Consider the following 18,947-nt stretch of genomic DNA (forward strand, 5'->3'; position numbering starts at 1 on the left):
GCACCTACATCGCACCTTAATTTAATCTGCATTCTTGCATCTTCACATGGTGACATTGTAACGTGCCTAACACTCCCTGATAATTGGCCATAGGTCATTTTGTGGCTGATCATGCAGTAAGTACAGTGGTATCTTTTGCCATGTGGTGGGACAGCAACAAGAACTCCCGTCGGTAGATGTATTCAACTCGGTCCCCTTCGTATACTATGTACACGACTGAATGAATGTTCGTGACAGGGCAGGGCTGGTCTGCGAGAAAGAAAGAAACCCCACAGCTCTCGTTGCGATATGATCAACAAGGGGTATTCCCAACCGTCCAACCATCCTTTAGCAGTGAACTACAATACTATGGAAGCCATTGTTCCCGGCAAGGATGGCGTGCTTCAAGCAGAACAAGGCAAATGTATAGCATACCCAGCGTGCTTATCACTTTGATTCATAGGACGGGGCATGCAAGAGATCAATAGGTAGGCATATGTGTAGTGTATGTATGAGCTGGACCAGACTGCCGAGTTCAACGCATGTTTGGTACTGACTCTGTATCTTGACCCTGTGCTGGACAGTGCTGTAGGTTTAGGTGAAATTAAACCATCTTGAAAAGCATTCCGCTTATGTGTGAAGTTGTAAACGCAAATTAGACAATACTGGCGAGATGGTCCACCCCTCAAAGACCCATTTACCCATTTACCATCATGTAGCCAGCACCACCAATCAACAATGTGTCCCGCAGGACCAGCTGTGTAAGTCGATATTTTCTCCAAACGCCCAATGAAAATACAAAAAAAAAAAAAAACTCTCGTAACAATGCAAAAAGGGTTAAAACACTGTTACCGCAGTGACAGCACCGTTCTTCAACACCTCAAAAACGAGTCCCGGGAATCCATACAACGTAGTTGTGGAATCTGCGGGCCCATCAAACTTCTTGGCCGTGCCACCGGCGTCTGGTGCTGCCGCAGCGCCGTCTCCTTCCCAGCCGCCGAGAAACTCGATGCTGCTACCGGGACTGTCTCCCCAGCCCCTATTAAGAACCATGCCCCTTTGCGCCTTGCGCGCCTCATCTTCAGAAGGGTAGATGGACTGCCACTCTTTGCGCAGGCTCTCCTCGATTTGCGGGAAATCCGACTCTGAGTTGATCACAACGTCCGAGGCAGACGAAAGATACGGGATTTCCCATCGGCAGCGACGGTGCCGGTTAAAGGGATATGACCCAGGCACATTTCCGTGCAAAACAATCTTTGTGGCAACAAGGCTGTCGGCATTGGCTGTGAGAAGCCAGTCCCTGGGAATGTTGGGTACATTCTTTCCCTGCTCCTGGGAAGGCGGTACCGGTGATGGCGCCGTCGGCTTTGAGACCAACACATCGAATCCATGGTAGAAATAGTTGTAGAAGCACTCGCCTGACACGTGGCCTTCAACGCTGTCATCACTGGTTTCATCGTCGCTAGAGTGATAACCATCCGACCCAGCGTTTGCCGATGATTGATCTGTATCTGTAAGGTCGTCCTGATGCTTCAAGTCAGCACTGTCTGGTCGCTTCAGGGCATCGCTACCAGTCCGCACTTTGTGGGCGAACATCTTATGGTCGTTTTTCCGGTATATGGCATCGGGAGGACCCAAGTGGGATACAAGGTCTTGCGGAGTTGTCTGTCCAAGCCTGATCCAAAAGTGCTGATCCGTCCACTTTCGAAAGACCTGCAGTTTCCCCGCCCCGTATATCTTGATCAGAGACACCTCGTCAGGAAACACCTCCTTTCCCTTAGTAAGTGGCGTGAATGTCTTGAGACTGGGCAGCACATCAGTCCACAGCGTCTGCCGGGCTTGTGTCCACGAATCCCCACTGAAAATGCCCATGGTCTCGGGGACTTGCGTGGATGGCAACAGATCAACCACGTTCTTCTTGGCCGAGTAGCTCGCTTTCTTCATGAGGAAACTAAAGGCCACACCGGGCCATGACAGAACGTAGAGCCCATATTGATCGACGGCATTGTCTGGCGTCTTCGGTCCATCAATGAACTCGCCATCATAGGTGGGACCAAGAAAGCGCTGGTAGATGTGACGGAACGTAGGGCCCGCGGGGTTATCGGTTGACGGGGTAGATGCTGCGGAAGGGCGAACAAGGTCACGCTCTTTGTTATCGGCGGCCTTGATAAAGATATGATTTTTGGTAAAGTCCACCACCTCGATTAAGCGTAACCGCTGCTCTGGAGCGTCGAATTGTAGACGAATGCCGTTTGCGGGGAGATCGATAACGACAATGGATTTCGTCGGCTCGGTTGGGCTGTACTTGACATCGAGATTCGTGAACCGCTGGGGCTCTGTCTTGAGGCGAGTCAAGATATCGTGCAACGACGCTCCAAGGACCAACCAGCCGAGCGCTCGGCCAGGATAAAGCTGGGCGGAGAAGAGAAGGGGAGAAATCGGCGGCGAGGTAGGTGTCGACATATTGAAACTTGTATGTGCTGATGAAGATGTTTGAGGTTGTACACCGCTTAAGGTGGTATATGGGAACGACGGAGATGGGACGAACTCGTACGTCGAGTCTCGTTCATCCAGTGGGCTTAGTGGCAGGACGGACGGTTGAGAACGGCGGAGAGCGATATCATCTATTCGTATTGTAACTTGGTGTGTGGCTATACTGACTTTGTGTCAGAGAGCGAAGAAAGCAAAGATGAGAGGGTGAAAGTTGTTCGTTGGTCGTCTGATGGGTAATTGTATCATCGGTTGGCGAAGCGGCGCTTGCTGGGTGTTGTCCGTCAAGGTCCCCTCGTGATCTGGGGGAGGGCGACCCCGACCATCGGCAGCTGCTCCAGATTACGTAGGTAGAAGTACCAACGTACCTACCTCGAATCACATGAAGGCGAACGGCAGGCGGCGGTGAAAGCGGCAGGCAAGGCCTGGGGCGGATGGGGGGCCAGCACTAGGTAGGTACCTTATGTACGATAAAACATCAGTGCTGGACTCTGGAGACGAGAGCGGCGTGATGAGACGGAATGGGGGGGACACAAAGAGGGGCATTGAGGGGAGGTTGTGCTGGCCGCTGTCCGCTGTCCGCTGTTTGCTGACCGGTCAGCGTGACGCTCACAGCGATGATTCCGGGCTGTCGAAGATCAGTGGTCTGTGCGTTTAGTTTACTTGCACCGGGAAGCGGTTGCCCCAGCAATAGCCCGAATACGCTTACAGCATTGCGGACAGTGGAGACTGATGTTGATGCCTCCTGTCGCGCCAAAGCAGCACAAGGCAAGTAAGTACCCAACTTGAACAGCAAGCAGCGAACGCTAACATTGGAAAAAGTGATCCCCGCCATCCAACAAGACCACGGCACCTACCCAGGCGAGTCGCTCGCATAATCGACAAGAAAAGGCCGGGTCGCGACGTCCAGTCGCTCATTCCCGACGGCGTGTGGAATCTAACACGCCAATCTCTTCACGACGACGCTGCCGTCTTTCGCAGGTTTCCAGCTCGTCGCACATAAGAAAAAGGCATCGACCGGCCGACTGAACGACCCACGATCTCGCTCCCTCTCCCTCTCTGCCATCAGCTCTTCGATCACCATCACCAATGCTTTTTGGATTGATTCTGGCCCATTGTGTACCTTAGCCCAACAGTCGTCACTTCGCATCTTTTCGTTTCTCGTCCCTCCTTTGGCCCAACTTCTCCCCGATTTCGCAACCTCGACCCTTCGATAAAGTATCGTCCAATCGCGCAGCTCCAGCATGGAGCGTAAAAAACCATCATCCATGTCGCGTCCACCATCCGTCGCCGGGACGCGTAGCAACAGCAGCATGCGACCTCCCCCAACCAGAAACACGGCATCTTCAACAGGCCGACAATCAGCCCTCCGAAATGCCTCCGCACCGGGAGGATCTCGCGCCGAGCGATCGGGCGCCGCCTCCCCCGCAGACTCACAGGTATCGGCAACAGCAGGTGCGAAGCGTAAGGAGCGCGATTTCGACCCGGAGGACGAGGGCACCACAAACATCAATGTTGTTGTGCGCTGTCGAGGACGCAATGACCGGGAAGTCAAGGAAAATAGCGCCGTTGTTGTCAAGACGGAGGGCCTCAAAGGCAGGATAGTTGAGCTATCAATGGGTCCCAATGCAGTGAGCAACAAGACGTATACCTTTGATCGCGTCTTCTCGCAGGCCGCCGACCAAGCCATGGTCTTTGACGAGGTGGTGAAGCCGATCCTGGAAGAGGTAAGGACTATCAAACCGATCAGGGCCTGTTCATGGCTGACTTGAACCAGATGCTTGCCGGTTACAACTGCACCATATTTGCTTACGGCCAAACAGGCACAGGCAAGACATATACCATGTCAGGCGACATGAATCAGACTTTTGGCATGCTTCCCGACACCGCAGGCATCATCCCCAGAGTCCTGCATGCTCTCTTTAATAAGCTTGAAGTGGATGACAAGGAACACTGCGTGCGATGCTCGTTTATCGAACTTTATAATGAAGAGCTGCGTGATCTGCTTTCGGCAGAGGACAACACAAAGCTCAAAATATTTGACGACAACTCGAAAAAGGGCCATGCCACGACTATTGTGCAAGGTATGGAGGAAAGACACATTTTGAGCGCGGCAGACGGCCTCAGATGGCTTCAAGAGGGCAGTGTGAGGCGTCAGGTGGCCGCGACAAAGTGCAACGACCTCAGCAGTCGTAGTCACACCGTCTTCACCATTACCGTTCATGTCAAGCAACAAACCGAGAATGGGGAGGATTATCTAATGGGAGGAAAGCTGAATTTGGTTGATCTCGCTGGCAGTGAGAACATTCAGCGCTCTGGAGCCGAGAACAAACGTGCTGCTGAGGCTGGCCTCATCAACAAGAGTCTGCTTACCCTTGGTCGCGTCATCAACGCCTTGGTCGACCGCAGCCCCCATATTCCTTACAGAGAATCGAAACTTACACGTCTACTCCAAGACTCTTTAGGTGGGCGGACAAAGACGTGCATCATTGCGACAATATCCCCGGCCAGGAGTAACATGGAGGAGACGATATCCACCCTTGATTATGCTTTTAGGGCTAAAAACATTCGAAACAAACCGCAGATCAACGCGCTACTCAACAAAAAAACATTACTTCGCGAGTTTGCGACCGAGATCGAGAAACTGAAAAGCGAGCTGATTGCCACTCGTCAGCGAAACGGTGTCTATCTATCGAACGATGCTTACGAAGAGCTGACTGTACAAAACGAATCGCGGCGGATCCTTACGGAAGAACAAGCGGCCAGAATCGAGACCCTCGAAACAAACCTTCGAAACAAGCTCCAAGAGCTGTATACGATGACATCAACATTCATGGGGCTTCGAAAAGAGCACGAAGCCACAAAAGCACAGCTAGACGAGACCAAAGATGTGTTGGACCAAACCGAGCTGGTGCTGGCAGCTACCAGGAAGTCGTTGGCGGAGGAGGCGCACCTCCGAAGGGCGCATCAAACAACCGAGCAGAAGCTTGCCAAAGTGGGTGATGAGCTTATCTCTACCGTCAAGCGGACCGTCCAAGATGTCGAAGGGCTCCACGCGAAGAACAGAAGAAGATCCGACCTACATGCGCTCAATCGTAGCACGTGGGCCATGTCGCAATCGCAAGTCACAGGTATTACTGAGCTTGTTGAAAGTCGGATTGCGGAGTTCCGCAAGGGGCAGGAGGAGCATATCTCCAGCGTATCAGAGCGAATGCAAAGTTTTGTTCAGGAGGAGCTCGACAAGCTGTCCACAACCCAAGCCTTCCTCGATCAAAACTTGGAGCATTTCGCAGAGTCTAGGACACAGCTGTTGGAGCAGAAGCAAAAGTCCAAGGAGGAGATGGACAACGTGCTGGAAGAGATCAAGGTTGTTCGGGACACCGTGAAACAGCGCGTTGGAGAATCGCTCCAGGCTATTGCCTCGGCGGCTGAGCGGATTGCAGGTGATGTCCTGGGCGAACTAACTACTTTCCACAGTCAGTTACATGCTTCGTATAGTTCGCTTGGGAAGGAATGTAAATCCATCTTCGGGGATCTGCTGCAAACAATTAGCGCCCAGAAAGCCGAAGCTGAAAGACTTCGGCAAGAGCTCGAGGGTGCTAGTCAGACCATTGTTGAATCCAACGCAACTGTGTCAGCCCGGATTCAGGAGGTTTTGGAGGAGGAGCGAAGACAAGCGGCCGAGGAAAGGCAAAACCTTTTGCTACAGATCGGCTCCCTCATCAATTCGCAAGCGGAGATGCAAGAGTCTCGCCTCGCCGGGAAGACAGCACTTATTCGACAAGCGGTTATGGATTCGAACGCAACGTTTGAGGGCAGTATGTCCGAATATATGGATGGCATGAACGCTTGGAACGAGAAGGACAGCAGACTTATGGAGGATGTTGTCAAGTCTCGTGATGTGCTTAAGAACAAGATGAAGGACGACTGGGCGGTAAGCTACCTGTCCTGTTTCTCAATTGGGAGACTCATTTACTAATGAAAGCCGCAGACTGCCGACGAGCACAGCAACTCTATACAGAATACCACAAAATCTGTCCATGCCGAGACGGTTCGTGTAGTCGATGCTCAACTCAAAGATCTCGATACACAGATGCAGGATCTTGACCAATTCGTCTCTCGCGCCCGCTCCGAAAACTCCGTGCACCATGAACAACATGTCGTCTCGATGGAGAACCTCACCTCAACGGTCGAAAAGTCATTCATTAACATTGCGGACCATTTTGGCGAGCGCTTCGACCGTATCCGCGACCTTAGTGGCGAAATGGATAACGATGCGAAGATCCTGCGAGAATCTCTTGAGCCGCTTGACGAATCCCTCCGTCAGCCCCTTGCCGCCCTCCGCGAAGACATCCAGAGCACCAAGATCCGCGAGTACGAGCCTACCGGTGACACCCCCGAGAAGAAGCGCTACGAATATCCGACGGACCTTCCGCGCACTGCGGGCCATGAGACGCTCATTGCAGGCATGCAGGACAAGCCTTCGACGACGCCGACGACAAGCCCAGCTAAACGTGCAACGATGACTGCGGTATATAGTGATATCGTCGTGTCACCTTCACGTTCACCCTCCAAAGTGCCATTGTCCGTGCCTGTTTCACCCAGGAATAATCCCTTCGGCACGCCCGGACCCGCCACGAGCACCCGAAATAAGTCGCATCCCATGGACCCGAGTTTACGAGAAGTGAATCCGAACCTTGGTGGCGGGACATCAGTTTTTGGCGAGTTGTCATCCAGCACGATGTCAATGGCGCCGCCATCTACATCGGTGATCGGTTTCCACGCCAACAATACGGACCACACTGAAGAGAGTGCGACGCAAGTACCACTCTTTAGAAGAAGTAATCGGAGACAGTCACCTCGTGTATTAGCCAAGAAAAAGATAACGGGTCATGCTGGCGGGATCATCACGGAGGGCCTGGAAAACATGCCGGTGACGACAGATGCCAGTGTAGGCATTGCCGGGAACAGGAGGAAGACTCCACGGCTAGGTTGAGTTGGTTTCGGATCTAGTCTGTTGGTGGCCTCTCTAAGTTGTTTTGAGAGTTGGGTTAGGGAACCGGAGAAGTAAGGTCAACATCAGTGGGAAGAGGTGTTTTGGAGTTGCTTGGTCCATTAGGGAAGGATACTTTTCATCATTTTTATTTAACCAGGTTGTTTTGGTTGTTTGGCTGCTAAAAGAACATTCCCGATGACGGGACGGGGTGGTTGGTTTGGCTGTTGTCGCTTATGTTGTACTCTTTATCGAGCACTGATACCCTCATCATATATCAACTGGTTTCTCCTTCATTGACAGTTTTGTGGTGTCCACTTCATCGCAGTGGGTTGGTGGGTTAGGAGAATTAGTCGAACCTTGCTATACAGGTTGTTGTGCGTTCAACCTACTTTGTTCAACATCTTTGCGTCATGATAATGGTATCCATATCTCATTATCAGGATCTTGGAGCTACAGACATAAGCATGACAACTCTTCAGAACCTCACACTCAAAAGAGAGTCAGGAGGGCAAAGCAGAGATCCTCAAGAACCGATTCATAGTTCGAAGAGTCAGGGGAAGGTATTAAAAAATAAAAAAAAGGGAATGCCCACCTGAGCGAAGGTGGATATGCTACTGACTAGAGTGAGATTCGAACTCACGCCCTTTCGGACCACGGATTTCTCGAATTAAGGGTTTACCTTAACGTGGCGCCTTAGACCGCTCGGCCATCTAGCCTGATTAAGTAATTCACTAAATTCAGTGTCTTATGAACTACCTCTGAATTTTGGTCATAGGAAAGGAGGAGATGAGGGGAAATCATTGTTGGGTTGCGGGGAGTTAAATTAATTGGAGGCCGGGATGGGACGTATATCAAGATCTGGAACTGGTTGCAGTTGACTGAGGAGAAATGAAGTTGTGCCTCTTGGATGTTTGAGATGTCTTGAAGATTCGCGCTATTAGGATCCAAAGGAAGCTCAAGTTGGAGACACCCGCTTCACTCGCATTGCGTAAGAAGAAATAGAAGAATTACATTGAAACGTGTAAATCGAGGGAGGAAACAAATTTACTAAGATCGTACCCTGGGAAGGTTGCCTGACGCCTCAGAGAGATGGTAGTGGTAAGTGAGACCTTGGTATGGTAAAGAGCATCCGCAACAGTTTTCCATAACAGCAGTTTTCCCAGTTCAGATCTTGCTATCTCTTGAAATCTTCATGAGATATCGAGACTACTTTGTTTCAGAGGTCGAAATCATGTCCTCTAGTCTCATCATTCCCAAGCTTCATATCCACATCCGACCCATACTCCGGCCTCGTTTTCCCTCTCCCTCTTTCCCTCTCCCTCTGTATTAGATCCCCTCCTCTCCACCCCTTCCGCACCTTAATCGGCTGCAAAAACCCGTCCAAATGTATACCACCCTCCATCTCATCCATACTATCTTGATCATCCCTTCCCACCACAGAGCCTGCGGGAGAAGCAGGTGGACTCCGCCCATGGACAAGCTTCAAATGTCGATGCATATTCGCTCTTCTCCCAAACCCTTCCACAGCTCTCGCACACTCAGGGTACGGGCAGAAATACACATCCCCTCCGGCCGCCGGCGTGACCGACCGTCTCCTCACCCTAAGCCCGCCACCGAGTGCGGGTGTACCCGCCCTTTTAGCTCTGCTCCTGCTACGGGCCGGGCTTTCGCTTCTACCGCGTGCCCTTTCTGTTTCTGTTCCCGCTTCAGAAGCAGCTTCAACACCCTTCGTGACTTCCTCGCCTTCTTGCTGCTCATCATCGACATCAGGTGAAAACGTCCTCACAAGACTCGGCTGTCGACTAACCGTCCGTCTCTGCTCCAACGCAATATCAGTGGCGTCCACCTCCTCTTCAGAAGAGTCGGGGAGCGGGTCGCCGGGGTGGTAAATCTTCGTCTTGACACGCCTAGAGGAAGAAGAACAAAGGGTATGCATCGCCATCTCTTCCCCGAAAAGCGTAGCGCATCTCTGCGTCGCGCGAGCAATCACGCTCTGCGGAAACCCAGCCAGGGCAGCTGCCCCGAGGACGTCGCGCCAGTCGCGGAGACCCCAGCGTGCGACGCGGCCCATGCGGTCTTTTTCTTGGGCGGCGGTCAAGGCGGCGGTGCTGGTTACGCTTCTGCTTCTGCTTCTGCTTCTGCTTCTGGCCCTGTGCCTATTGGGACGTTCCGTTGTCTTCTTCTTGGAGGAGGGTAGTTGGTATGACCTTGGCGGCCCGCGGGCTTCGGCTTCAGAAGCTGTTTCGTCGGCGTCAGCGTCGGCGTCGTCGGTAGTATGAGAGGAGGAAGCCCGGGAGCGAAAGAAAGAGGGTATCCGCTTGTGCGTCTCGCGGGCGACGCGTTCAAGCATTTCCTGCTCGGTCTCGCCCTCGAGGGGAATGCGTAATTTTCTTTTACGCCCTCGCTTGCTGATTCCTCGCGGCGAATTTGATTTAGCCTCGGACGCTGTCGCTTCTGCGGAATGTGATGGGGAGCGCGCACGGGGTCTTCCCCTTAGTGTGCGCTGCTGCTGCTGCTGCTGCTGCTGCTGTCGATCAGGCTCTTCCGTTTCGGCGTCGTTGTCGTTATCCTCAGTGTCACTAGCAGAAGATTCGGATAGGTCGCGGAGACCGGCGACGCGGGCGTTGTGTAGTATTGTCAAGGTTTCGTCCAGCTTTGAGAGGATGCGCCGCGATGCGGGACGGAGCAGTTTGTAGGATCTGTCGTCATCGACTGATGGGCCAGGAATGTAGGTAGGCGTAGGAGCTCGAGGACGTCGACGTGAAGAGCTGGGGGTATACGAAGCAGAGCCCTCTTGTTTACTGCTCTCGTCTTGGGAGACCGGCTCACGTTTGACCGGGCTCGAGAGTGGTACGCTATACCGGGCCGACTCGTCGTTGCGCCGTGGCGGGCTGGATAGCACCTGACTGGATTCGGCATGGTGGTGATGGTCGTTGTCGCCCTTTTCTATCGAGTCCACAACGCCATCGTTCCTTTCGCCCATCGCGTGTATGGCGGAGTGATCATCCTCGTCGTCTTCTTCGGGGAAGCCTCTGCTTCGGAACTTTTCCTTGGCACATCGTAAAATTGTTGCCGAAATCTCTTCCTCTAGATTCCTGCTGGGGTAAGTCCGGACGGGCGGACGCAGCGTGAAAGCCTCGTGCTCGTCTGCGGTCCGCGGGAGGAGCTCATCATCAACCACCTCACCAGTCCTCAGTGGCCAAGCCGTCCATCGGTGGCTCGGAGCCCATTCATTCTCTCTGCGCTGTGAACCGTCTTCGTCTTCAGGCTGATCGTTGGTCGCCTGAGCAATTGTTAGCTTTTGCTTTTCTAAACTGACTCGGTAGACTCACTTCTTTGGTCTCCTGCCTTTTGGCTCGGGTTCGCAATGCGTGCGCGTTGTAGAGATGTGCTGACAAGTCTCGCCTGCGCAAGCCCTCTAACGCTTGGTAGGCCTTTCTTTCGTGCGCGGTGAATGTGAGCCATGTGGAGGGGGCCCCATTCCACCGATTGGGGCGGGTTTCGTGCAGTTCATCTGATGCGATGGAATTAATCTCTTCAGTGTCCTTATCCCAATCCTCGTCGCCGGAATCTTCTTGATTCAAGTGTGAAGACATTGCATGGCCCAGTTTAGTGGGTGCTCTTCCCGCGTTGGCAGGGTTGTTGAGTGCAAATTCTGGTGATCAATCACTAAGGACGGGAGTGACAAGAGATTGAAGGTCGAAGAACCGCACTGACGTACGAAAGCATCCCAGTAGTAGTACCACAGCAACAAGGATGGAGAAACTGATGAACCTCTGACTCCTCACTCAATTCTTTTACTTTGTACTCTCACCTTTCGTTGGTCCTATTTTCGGTTCGTTCCAACTTCTCTTGGGCGTTACGGTTTGGTTCGTAGCGACCCCTAACCCTCAGACGAAAGCCTCGTGGGCGCTCGTTTTCATGTCACGATTATTCACATTTGCATCAGTTCAGGACGACGAGTAGGATTCAAAACTTGTCGATTACACAAAAAGAAAAGAGAAAAATGAGCCTTTGGTATCCCATTTCAAAACATAAAGTGCTAAAAAATTACGCCTTGCCAGTGTTTTAACCTTACGCCTTCTGCGCCTTTTCCTTCTCCAGCTTTCTCCTCTTGGCGCGGAGCTTCTCGTCCTGAGCGCTCTTCTTGTTGTTGGTATACTGCATCTGCTCAAACAGCTTGCGCTTCTTCTTGCTCAGCATGCCCTTGGCGCGCTCCAGGTCCTCCGCCTCCTCGCGTGCCTTCTTTTCAAGAGCCTTGCGCTGTTCTAGCTTGGCTTTGGTCTTGGAGTCTACCTTTGTATTCTGCACCTTCTTGCCTTGGAGCTCGGCTTCTAGCTCAAGCTGACGCTGGAGGGTCTTGGACTCCTCCTCATCTTCCTCAGCATCCTCCTCCTCGGCCTCCTCGGCATCCTCCTCGTCACCCTCCTCCTCTTCTTCATCGTCCTCGGCCTCATCAACATCCATGTCGTTTTCGACATCGGAACCATCCTCAGCATTACCCTTCTCGGCATCCTCGAGGTCGGCTTCAATAGCCTCGGCCTCGGTTTGCTGAGCCTCAAGGGGCAGAGTAGGATCGTACTGGCCAGGGGCGGCCTTGACGAAGGGGCTAAGATGGGGAGGGAGAGCGGCGCCAGGAGCATAGAGCTCAGGGCTCTTGAGTTCCTCGTCGTTGACGCAGTCCCATACCCATTGGGGCTGGACATATATCCTGCCGGGGTATCTCTGGTTGGGTCCGACCTTCTGGGCCGTCTGATTGTCCTCGCCATCGCCATCCTCGTTGGTAGCGGCTTGTACGACTGGCCTGTCAATGATGTGATGGGTGATGGAGGGATCCGACTCGTCATTTGTGAAGGCACCCTCGCCGAGGACGGAATCCCAGCCTATCCTCTTGCAGCCAAAGGCACGAAGAATGAACTCGAGAGGCTGGCGGGGGGTCTCACGGGAGAGGTAGAATGTGAAGTTGGCGAACAGCTGCGAAGGGTCACTGCTGCTGTACGCCGGCTGAGGAAGAACATCACCACCAGGGGCAACTGGCTCGAACTTGTCGATGGAGTCTGTGGGCTTCTCCTCATCGTCGGCCTCGGCATCTTCCTCGGCAGTCTCGTCGCTCTTGGACTCGTCCTCCTTCAGTTGCTTGATAATCTTGTCAACCTCAGCCTGGACCTTGGGGTCAGGACCCTGCTGTTGTTCCTCCCCGTTTGTGACGGCCTTGGTCTCGCCCTGGGTGGCCATGTTGACACCCTCCAGAGAGAAAGCGCCGAGCTCAGCACCGTTCTCGTCCTTGAGCTGGTCGAACTTGGGAGGATACTTGAGGCCGATCGAGCTGTAAAGTCGGTAGTTGACGAATCCAAGAAGAGTCATGTAGAACTCGACGAAAGTGCCCATAATGCGGAAATCGACATCGCCGACGATCCTCTGGTTGAACTTGTAGGGAACGAGCCAGAGAATATCCTCGCCCTGGATGTTGGCCTGGTAGTAGATACCCTTGATCGACAGGAACGACTTGCGCAGGCTGTGGGAAACAATAAGGTAGTGTTGGAATTCGAGGCAGAGACGCTCGCAGCGGGCGATCATCTTGGCGGGAACCGCGCTCGTGGAAGGGAGGTTGGCGAAGAGGAAGAGCATGGACAAGCAGTCATCGAGATCGCGGAGCGCGTCGTTGAAAGTCGGGTAGCGCTCACGGATGACGTGGTTGAGAGTGTACCTGGGCTTGCCAGTGGCCTCGGGGCGGGCAGCATGGCGCTCGAAGCGGGCGGCATCCGAAACATCACCTCTGCCAAGAGCACGGGAGATCTTCTTCTCGAGCACCTTCTGGTCACGGAACTTTTGAAGAAGGGGCTCGTGGAGGAGGTACTGAATGTCCTTGGTGTAGTAGAAGGTGGTCGAGGCAGTGGCCGACTTGGAAACCTTCTTCTTGTTACGAGGCTCGCGCGGGTAGATACCCTTCCAGATGCAAAGCTTGCGGAAGTCGGGAAGGCTAAGCTGCAGCTTCTTCACAGCCTGTGTGCGGGTGATGTAGTTCTTGGCCGCGCCGGCCTGGCCCTTCTTCTTGATTTTTGGCATTTTGGGGTGTGGTGGTGGTGGTTGTGGTTGTTGGGTGTAGGTGGAAGAGTGAGAGAAGGAGAAGAGGACCAAGGATGGATCTCTTCAGTCTGCAGACTCGATCGTTATCGAAGCCAATTGTAGGTGGGGGCGCTCTGTGCACTTGCAATCAACTTTTTTTCTGACCCTCGCGGTCCTGAACTTTTTATGCCACTTCCCACCGCCTGAGCTGATCAAAGATAAGATAACGTAGCGGATGGAAAGACGGGAGGCATCAGATAGGCACAGATGAGGCTACTAGAATACATACTGGGCCCGTCTGGCCCAGATAGGTTCCCGCTCCCGTCTGGATTGGATTCCAGAACCCCTTGTCCCACAGGGACCCGCCAGCTGTGGAGGCCGGGCCAGCTGTCGGTCTGCTTTGGCGGGGACAGCGATTGACAAGGCGACCTAACGTGCTGGGCGCGACTCCTGTATAGCGCAACTGGACGGGCATGTCGTTAGAAGTAACTTGACCCTGGGACAAGTTCGACATCACAGCTCCCACCTCGTCGTATGGCGAATTGAACAATGAATGGCGGCAAGGTAACGTTGAGGAGGACGGCTGGCTTATACGCCGGTGCTGCCGTCCTGCGACTTGCCCTCTTTACTCTGTTCCCCGGTCTTCCAGACCTCCTGACTGGCCGTGTCGAGATCTCAACGCCAGTAACAAGCTTCAAGCGCCGTATGTTGTAGCTTTTGTTTTTCTCTTCGGCATTCGTCGCATCGTCTCGAGGAACACAGGTTTGCTAACTACCAAAATCTAGTCCAAGAAGGCCTCTTCCTGTATAACCATAACGTCTCTCCTTACGATGGCGGCGTCTACCACCAGGCGCCCCTCTTGCTGCCCATCTTCAACTTGCTCCCGAGCTTCGCGGCGTTTCCCATCTTCACGTACCTTCTCTACATCGCTATCGATATTCTGAGCGCCCATGCTCTTTTAAGGATTGCAGAGTCTGGCGAGGCCAGCTCGTCTGCGCGCTTCACCTCCCCGCGCCGTGACAAGCGTTGGAGTGGTGCCATCATTGCCGCGCTCTTCCTGTTCAACCCCTTCACCATCGCGACATGCATTGGGCGTTCGACCACCGTCTTCACGACCTGTGCCATTCTCCACGCCGTCGCCAATGCCATCTCCGGCAGACCCTTTCACGCCATGGTCGCCCTAGCCTTCGCATCATACCTCTCCATGTATCCGCTACTCCTCCTCCCGCCTCTCATTCTTCTTTGCTATGACAGGCAGAAGTTGCCCGCTACCGGAGCGCCCAATGCGTGGATCAAGTTTACCGCGACCATGGTTATGGATGCGTTTGGTGCTCTGGCAGTGCTTTTCCAAATGTCGTTCTTCCTGACCGGCTCATGGGAGTTCCTTAGTTCCACCTATGGTGTGCAACTTACACTGTCTGACCTGGCCCCCAATATCGGCCTGTGGTGGTACTTCTTTGTCGAGATGTTCGACTCGTTCCGTTCATTCTTCTTGGCCGTCTTTTGGCTGCATTTGTCGTCATATGTTGGCGGGTTGAGCGTGCGCCTTCGCCAGCAGCCGCTTGCGGTGATCACTCTGCTGCTGGGTATCTTCAGCATCTTCAAGCCATACCCTAGCATCGCGGATGCGTCGTTGTTCTTGGGCATGGTGCCGCTGTATAGACATGTCTTCCCGTTGCTGCGGTATTCGTTTGTCATTGCTGCCATTATTATTTACACGACCTTTCTCGGTCCTGCGTTCTACCATCTGTGGATCTATGCTGGTAGCGGAAACGCAAACTTCTTCTATGCTATCACGCTTGTTTGGGGCCTTGGACTGAGCTTGTTGGTCTGCGATCTCGCCTTTGCTGTCCTGAGGGATGAGTGGGAGGTTGAGCGACCCGAAATGGCCGGCAAGGAGATTCGTCAGATTTGAGAGGCCTACAACAAACATAAGGCAAATGTAATATAACAGTTTAGTACGTTTATTTACATCATTATCATCGAGTGTCAACGAAGGAAAGACTCATGGTCATCCTGTCACCGATTCCGTACTTGGTATATATCCAGACATCGACAACCAACTAGAGGCATCTCTCTGCTTCACAATCATTCTAGTTTGATCTCACTCCACATCATCTCGGCGCTTTCCGCACATATCCATCAATTCGTCACGTCTTCCAATGGTGCAAAAACGTCCCCTTCCCGCCTGTCCGCGTCACCCATGCCCTTTCAAGATTACCCCTTTATGCGTGATTCCCAGCGCACTGAAGTGTGAGGGCTGTTGGTGCAGTGATTAAGCACGCACGCAGCCTTCGAACTCATTCCTTCACTCGTACTCATTAAACCCACAGGGAACCGAAAGGCAAGTCCACATGCTAAGTGTAAAGTAAAGCCATGTTGAGATGGGACCAAAAGTGAAGGCCGCTGATAGAATGGAACATAGCCAGACAGATAATCCGGGGTTGTCAGCGGCGAACGAGAGAATCCAGAGAAAAACTCGCATGTTGGAAGAAGGCCTAGTGACTCTTGGGGTGATCACTCAATTACAATTGTTTATCTGCTAAATGGCATCAGTTGCGCATGAGCTTTACAATGCATCGTATGGGATCTTCTTTGCTGTAACCAACTTCACCCTGTATCGCTTTCCCATTGGGTATCCTCATCCGTTCTCGTATCATTCCAAGTTTCCATCATAGACACATATCATACACTCCCCCAAGGTTCTCTACCCTCAACGTCTTCATGCAAGACCAGCGAACATGGCTCCTGCCGCCCCAAAGCTGCCCAAGCCTACCAGTGGCCTATGCCACGTCTGTAACGGCGCGCCCAGCAACCCTCGGTATCGGTACCAGTAAATACCGAGGCCGGCAACGTTGATAGCCAGCAGAGTCAACCCGGCACCAGCCAGCAAGAGACTGCGTTCACTCTCACCAACGCTTCTCCTTACAACGAGCTGTGTCTCGGCAGAGTTCTCTTCAGCTACCCTTCTTTGCCTCAACGCCCACCACCTGCTCCATTCCCGTCCAAGCATTGGGATATCGTCAATTACGGCCCTCACAAACCGCCCAACGATACTGAGCGCCGAGTCGCAGGCACTGACAGCGGGATCACTCTCTCTATCCGCCCACGGCAGCACCTTGCCGCTGTCAGGGAACGTCTTTCTCCTGTATTCCAGCACAAACTTGCATAATCCGGCATACTTTTTCTGCAACACTTCCTTCAACCAAGGCCTCGGCACCTCAGGAAGCAGCATGAGCGCCAGGTAAGCAAACGCAAGACACTTGGTCTCCAGCGTCACCTTGATCCTTGCACCGCCCTCTTTAGCCTCCTCCTCCTCCTCCTCCTCCTCCTCCCCGTCCTCTTCTTCCAGGAAATCAACTTCCCCAAGCACATCAAACACCTCCGCCGCCAGCCCCTCCAACTTGATCCTCCTCTTCATCTCGGGACTCAACTGGCCCTTGACACCGCTATTCTGCCCGCCGACCGCCTTCCTCAGCGCCTTCGGGATCTGCACCCAACCCGCAGCCTCGCGCTCCCGCTCCTCCCTCTCCAGCCGCTCCATCTCCGCGTCCGTATCCAGGCTGCTCATACCCAGGTGCGCCGCGCGCGCGGCCATGGCGGCCCGCACGGCGAGCGGCTCCGTCCACGGTAAGGGGAACGGGAGAATGGCGCTGTAGGCGGGTCGAGTGGTTTCAGAGTAGTTGGCCGAGGAGACATAGAGGGACAGGGCAAGGAGCGGGGCGGCCGAGGAGGTCAGGAGGGCCTTGTAAGCTTGAGAGTCGGCGTATACGCGTGAGGGGAGGGTGGTGACGTCAGGGTGGTGGTAAGAGGGTGGTTGAAGGGTGGAGAGATAGTTGACGATAGGGTCGAAGCCGGAGATCCATGTTGCCGTGGAGGGGTTGTAGAGTGCCGGGAGGTGATCTGTATCGAGATGAATGGGATTTGGCCGTTAGCTTGATGGAATTGACATGGGAAAACCGTACGAGAATGAAATTGCGCCGGAGGGAGGATGGAGCGGGCACTTGCTCGTTGGAGGGAATCGGGGCTGGGGTGTGTCTGAGATGGCGACTGGTTGAGTGACACTGGATATGGTGAGCTTACGGGATGGAACGGCAGAGGGGCTGCTCTGTACGAGCAGGTAGTCGGCGGCACTTAGGGTTTGCGCAAAGTACGTAACGGTCGCAAGGCATTCGGCGTCGATAGAGGGGAGGCCGAAAGCCGGGCCCCAGACATGGAGCTCTAGCGTCATTTATTTGCTTCGGAGGGTCAGGTAGGGATTGGGAATAGCCTTATAAGGATGGGGTGGTTATGTTGATGGATGGGTTGTTGTCGTTGGACCTTGTGGCACGTATCGTGGGGTATGTCAAATGCCGGTGGGCTTGTTGGAAGATGGGGGGGATCGAAGCTCTGCCGAGATTGATGAGTACGACAGAGACGTTGCCAACCTAACCCCAGCAAGGGCAACCTACCTATGCGGGTACCTGATAGCGATGGTCAATGGACCGTAATGTTGAGGAAAAGAAAAGGCTTGAAATCTTGCCAGTCGTCTATTGGTCAAAATACGATATGATGGTGCGATTTCGGCTGAAACAGTCGCAAGTTTAAGAGCAGGACGTGACAACGAAGCCCTCACTCCTTGTCGCCCTCTGACGTGAGCTCTCGTTGTCCCCATCCGCAGATGCCCACCCCGCACAATCGCGAACTCACGTGTAGATAGGATGATAGAACTCCCCTTTTCCACTTCTACTTTCAAGGGGAAAGAAGCGAGCAAAAGCACGGGCCTTGGCCCTTGCAAGGTCCCTACACTAACATCTCATCAGAATTGCCTGCGGCACCAAGGAACGACCAGATGATGATCGACGCCCTATTTTAGGTTTGCCTCGGCTGTCGCATTCCCACACTGCCAGATGCACAACTTTGAAATTTACAATGAACTTAACACAAAAGAGACAGGGGCGGGTAGCGGGTATGCCCGAGAAATCTAGAAGCGCAGAACGTAGGCACTCAGCCAGTCACAGACCGCCTTGCAATTTTCTCTTGTGTTCAACAACGTGTGGTGCGCACGTGTGCTGTTTTGATAGAAATGCGCTCTCGTCCTTCTGATTTGTCAATTCAACACAAGCACACAAGGAAAAACAAAAACAAAAAAATAAGGGTTCGTCCCTTGGTGCATGAATATGCGGATACCGTTCGCATAGGTCGCAAATTCTCCGATGGAATTCCACACTCTTGAAAGCATGACAACAAGTCAACAACATCCCTGCTCCATCTTGCCCTTCCCATCTACTGCTTACATATGTAGGACTCTGTTACGTTGAAGATGGGGTCGTCTTCAAACGTGAGATATGCCGAGAAGGAAAAACAGGATCAATGAATGATACAGCAATCCCCATCGGTATCAGCGGCTTCATTGTTTCCGACGTCTGAGACACAC

General features: G+C 53.2%; 6 protein-coding genes and 1 non-coding gene across 7 annotated transcripts; 2 read left to right on the forward strand and 5 right to left on the reverse strand.

Annotated features, from left to right (window-relative positions):
* Positions 1 to 406: 406 nt before the first annotated feature.
* NCU00928 (UPF0183 domain-containing protein) lies at positions 407 to 2,963 on the reverse strand. Its single transcript, XM_959661.3, has one exon. The coding sequence runs from the start codon at positions 2,440 to 2,442 to the stop codon at positions 817 to 819; it is 1,626 nt and encodes a 541-aa protein (XP_964754.2). The 5' UTR covers positions 2,443 to 2,963; the 3' UTR covers positions 407 to 816.
* A 273-nt stretch (positions 2,964 to 3,236) lies between these two features.
* Positions 3,237 to 7,853, forward strand: NCU00927 (kinesin). Its single transcript, XM_959660.2, has 3 exons — positions 3,237 to 4,196; positions 4,247 to 6,403; positions 6,461 to 7,853. Exons 1-3 carry the CDS (start codon positions 3,714 to 3,716, stop codon positions 7,463 to 7,465), a joined length of 3,645 nt encoding a protein of 1,214 aa, XP_964753.2. The 5' UTR covers positions 3,237 to 3,713; the 3' UTR covers positions 7,466 to 7,853.
* Positions 7,854 to 8,080: 227 nt separating this feature from the next.
* On the reverse strand, positions 8,081 to 8,181 carry NCU15044. The gene has a single exon. It is a non-coding gene; the product is annotated as a tRNA-Leu (tRNA).
* Positions 8,182 to 8,466: 285 nt separating this feature from the next.
* On the reverse strand, positions 8,467 to 11,278 carry NCU00926 (hypothetical protein). Its single transcript, XM_959659.3, has 2 exons — positions 10,798 to 11,278; positions 8,467 to 10,748 (listed from the first exon to the last, which is right to left on the reverse strand). Exons 1-2 carry the CDS (start codon positions 11,059 to 11,061, stop codon positions 8,682 to 8,684), a joined length of 2,331 nt encoding a protein of 776 aa, XP_964752.3. The 5' UTR covers positions 11,062 to 11,278; the 3' UTR covers positions 8,467 to 8,681.
* Positions 11,279 to 11,428: 150 nt separating this feature from the next.
* Positions 11,429 to 13,659, reverse strand: NCU00925 (pescadillo). The gene has a single exon (XM_959658.2). The coding sequence runs from the start codon at positions 13,529 to 13,531 to the stop codon at positions 11,540 to 11,542; it is 1,992 nt and encodes a 663-aa protein (XP_964751.1). The 5' UTR covers positions 13,532 to 13,659; the 3' UTR covers positions 11,429 to 11,539.
* A 154-nt stretch (positions 13,660 to 13,813) lies between these two features.
* On the forward strand, positions 13,814 to 15,774 carry gpit-2 (glycosylphosphatidylinositol transamidase-2). Its single transcript, XM_959657.3, has 2 exons — positions 13,814 to 14,234; positions 14,317 to 15,774. The coding sequence occupies exons 1-2, from the start codon at positions 14,081 to 14,083 to the stop codon at positions 15,444 to 15,446; spliced, it is 1,284 nt and encodes a 427-aa protein (XP_964750.3). The 5' UTR covers positions 13,814 to 14,080; the 3' UTR covers positions 15,447 to 15,774.
* A 223-nt stretch (positions 15,775 to 15,997) lies between these two features.
* tob37 (topogenesis of outer membrane beta barrel protein 37) lies at positions 15,998 to 18,221 on the reverse strand. Its single transcript, XM_959656.3, has 3 exons — positions 17,983 to 18,221; positions 17,615 to 17,920; positions 15,998 to 17,434 (listed from the first exon to the last, which is right to left on the reverse strand). Exons 2-3 carry the CDS (start codon positions 17,760 to 17,762, stop codon positions 16,254 to 16,256), a joined length of 1,329 nt encoding a protein of 442 aa, XP_964749.1. The 5' UTR covers positions 17,763 to 17,920; positions 17,983 to 18,221; the 3' UTR covers positions 15,998 to 16,253.
* Positions 18,222 to 18,947: the final 726 nt, after the last annotated feature.

Source organism: Neurospora crassa, linkage group I, assembly GCF_000182925.2.
Source record: "Neurospora crassa OR74A linkage group I, whole genome shotgun sequence".
In the NCBI taxonomy this organism is placed as follows: domain Eukaryota; kingdom Fungi; phylum Ascomycota; class Sordariomycetes; order Sordariales; family Sordariaceae; genus Neurospora; species Neurospora crassa.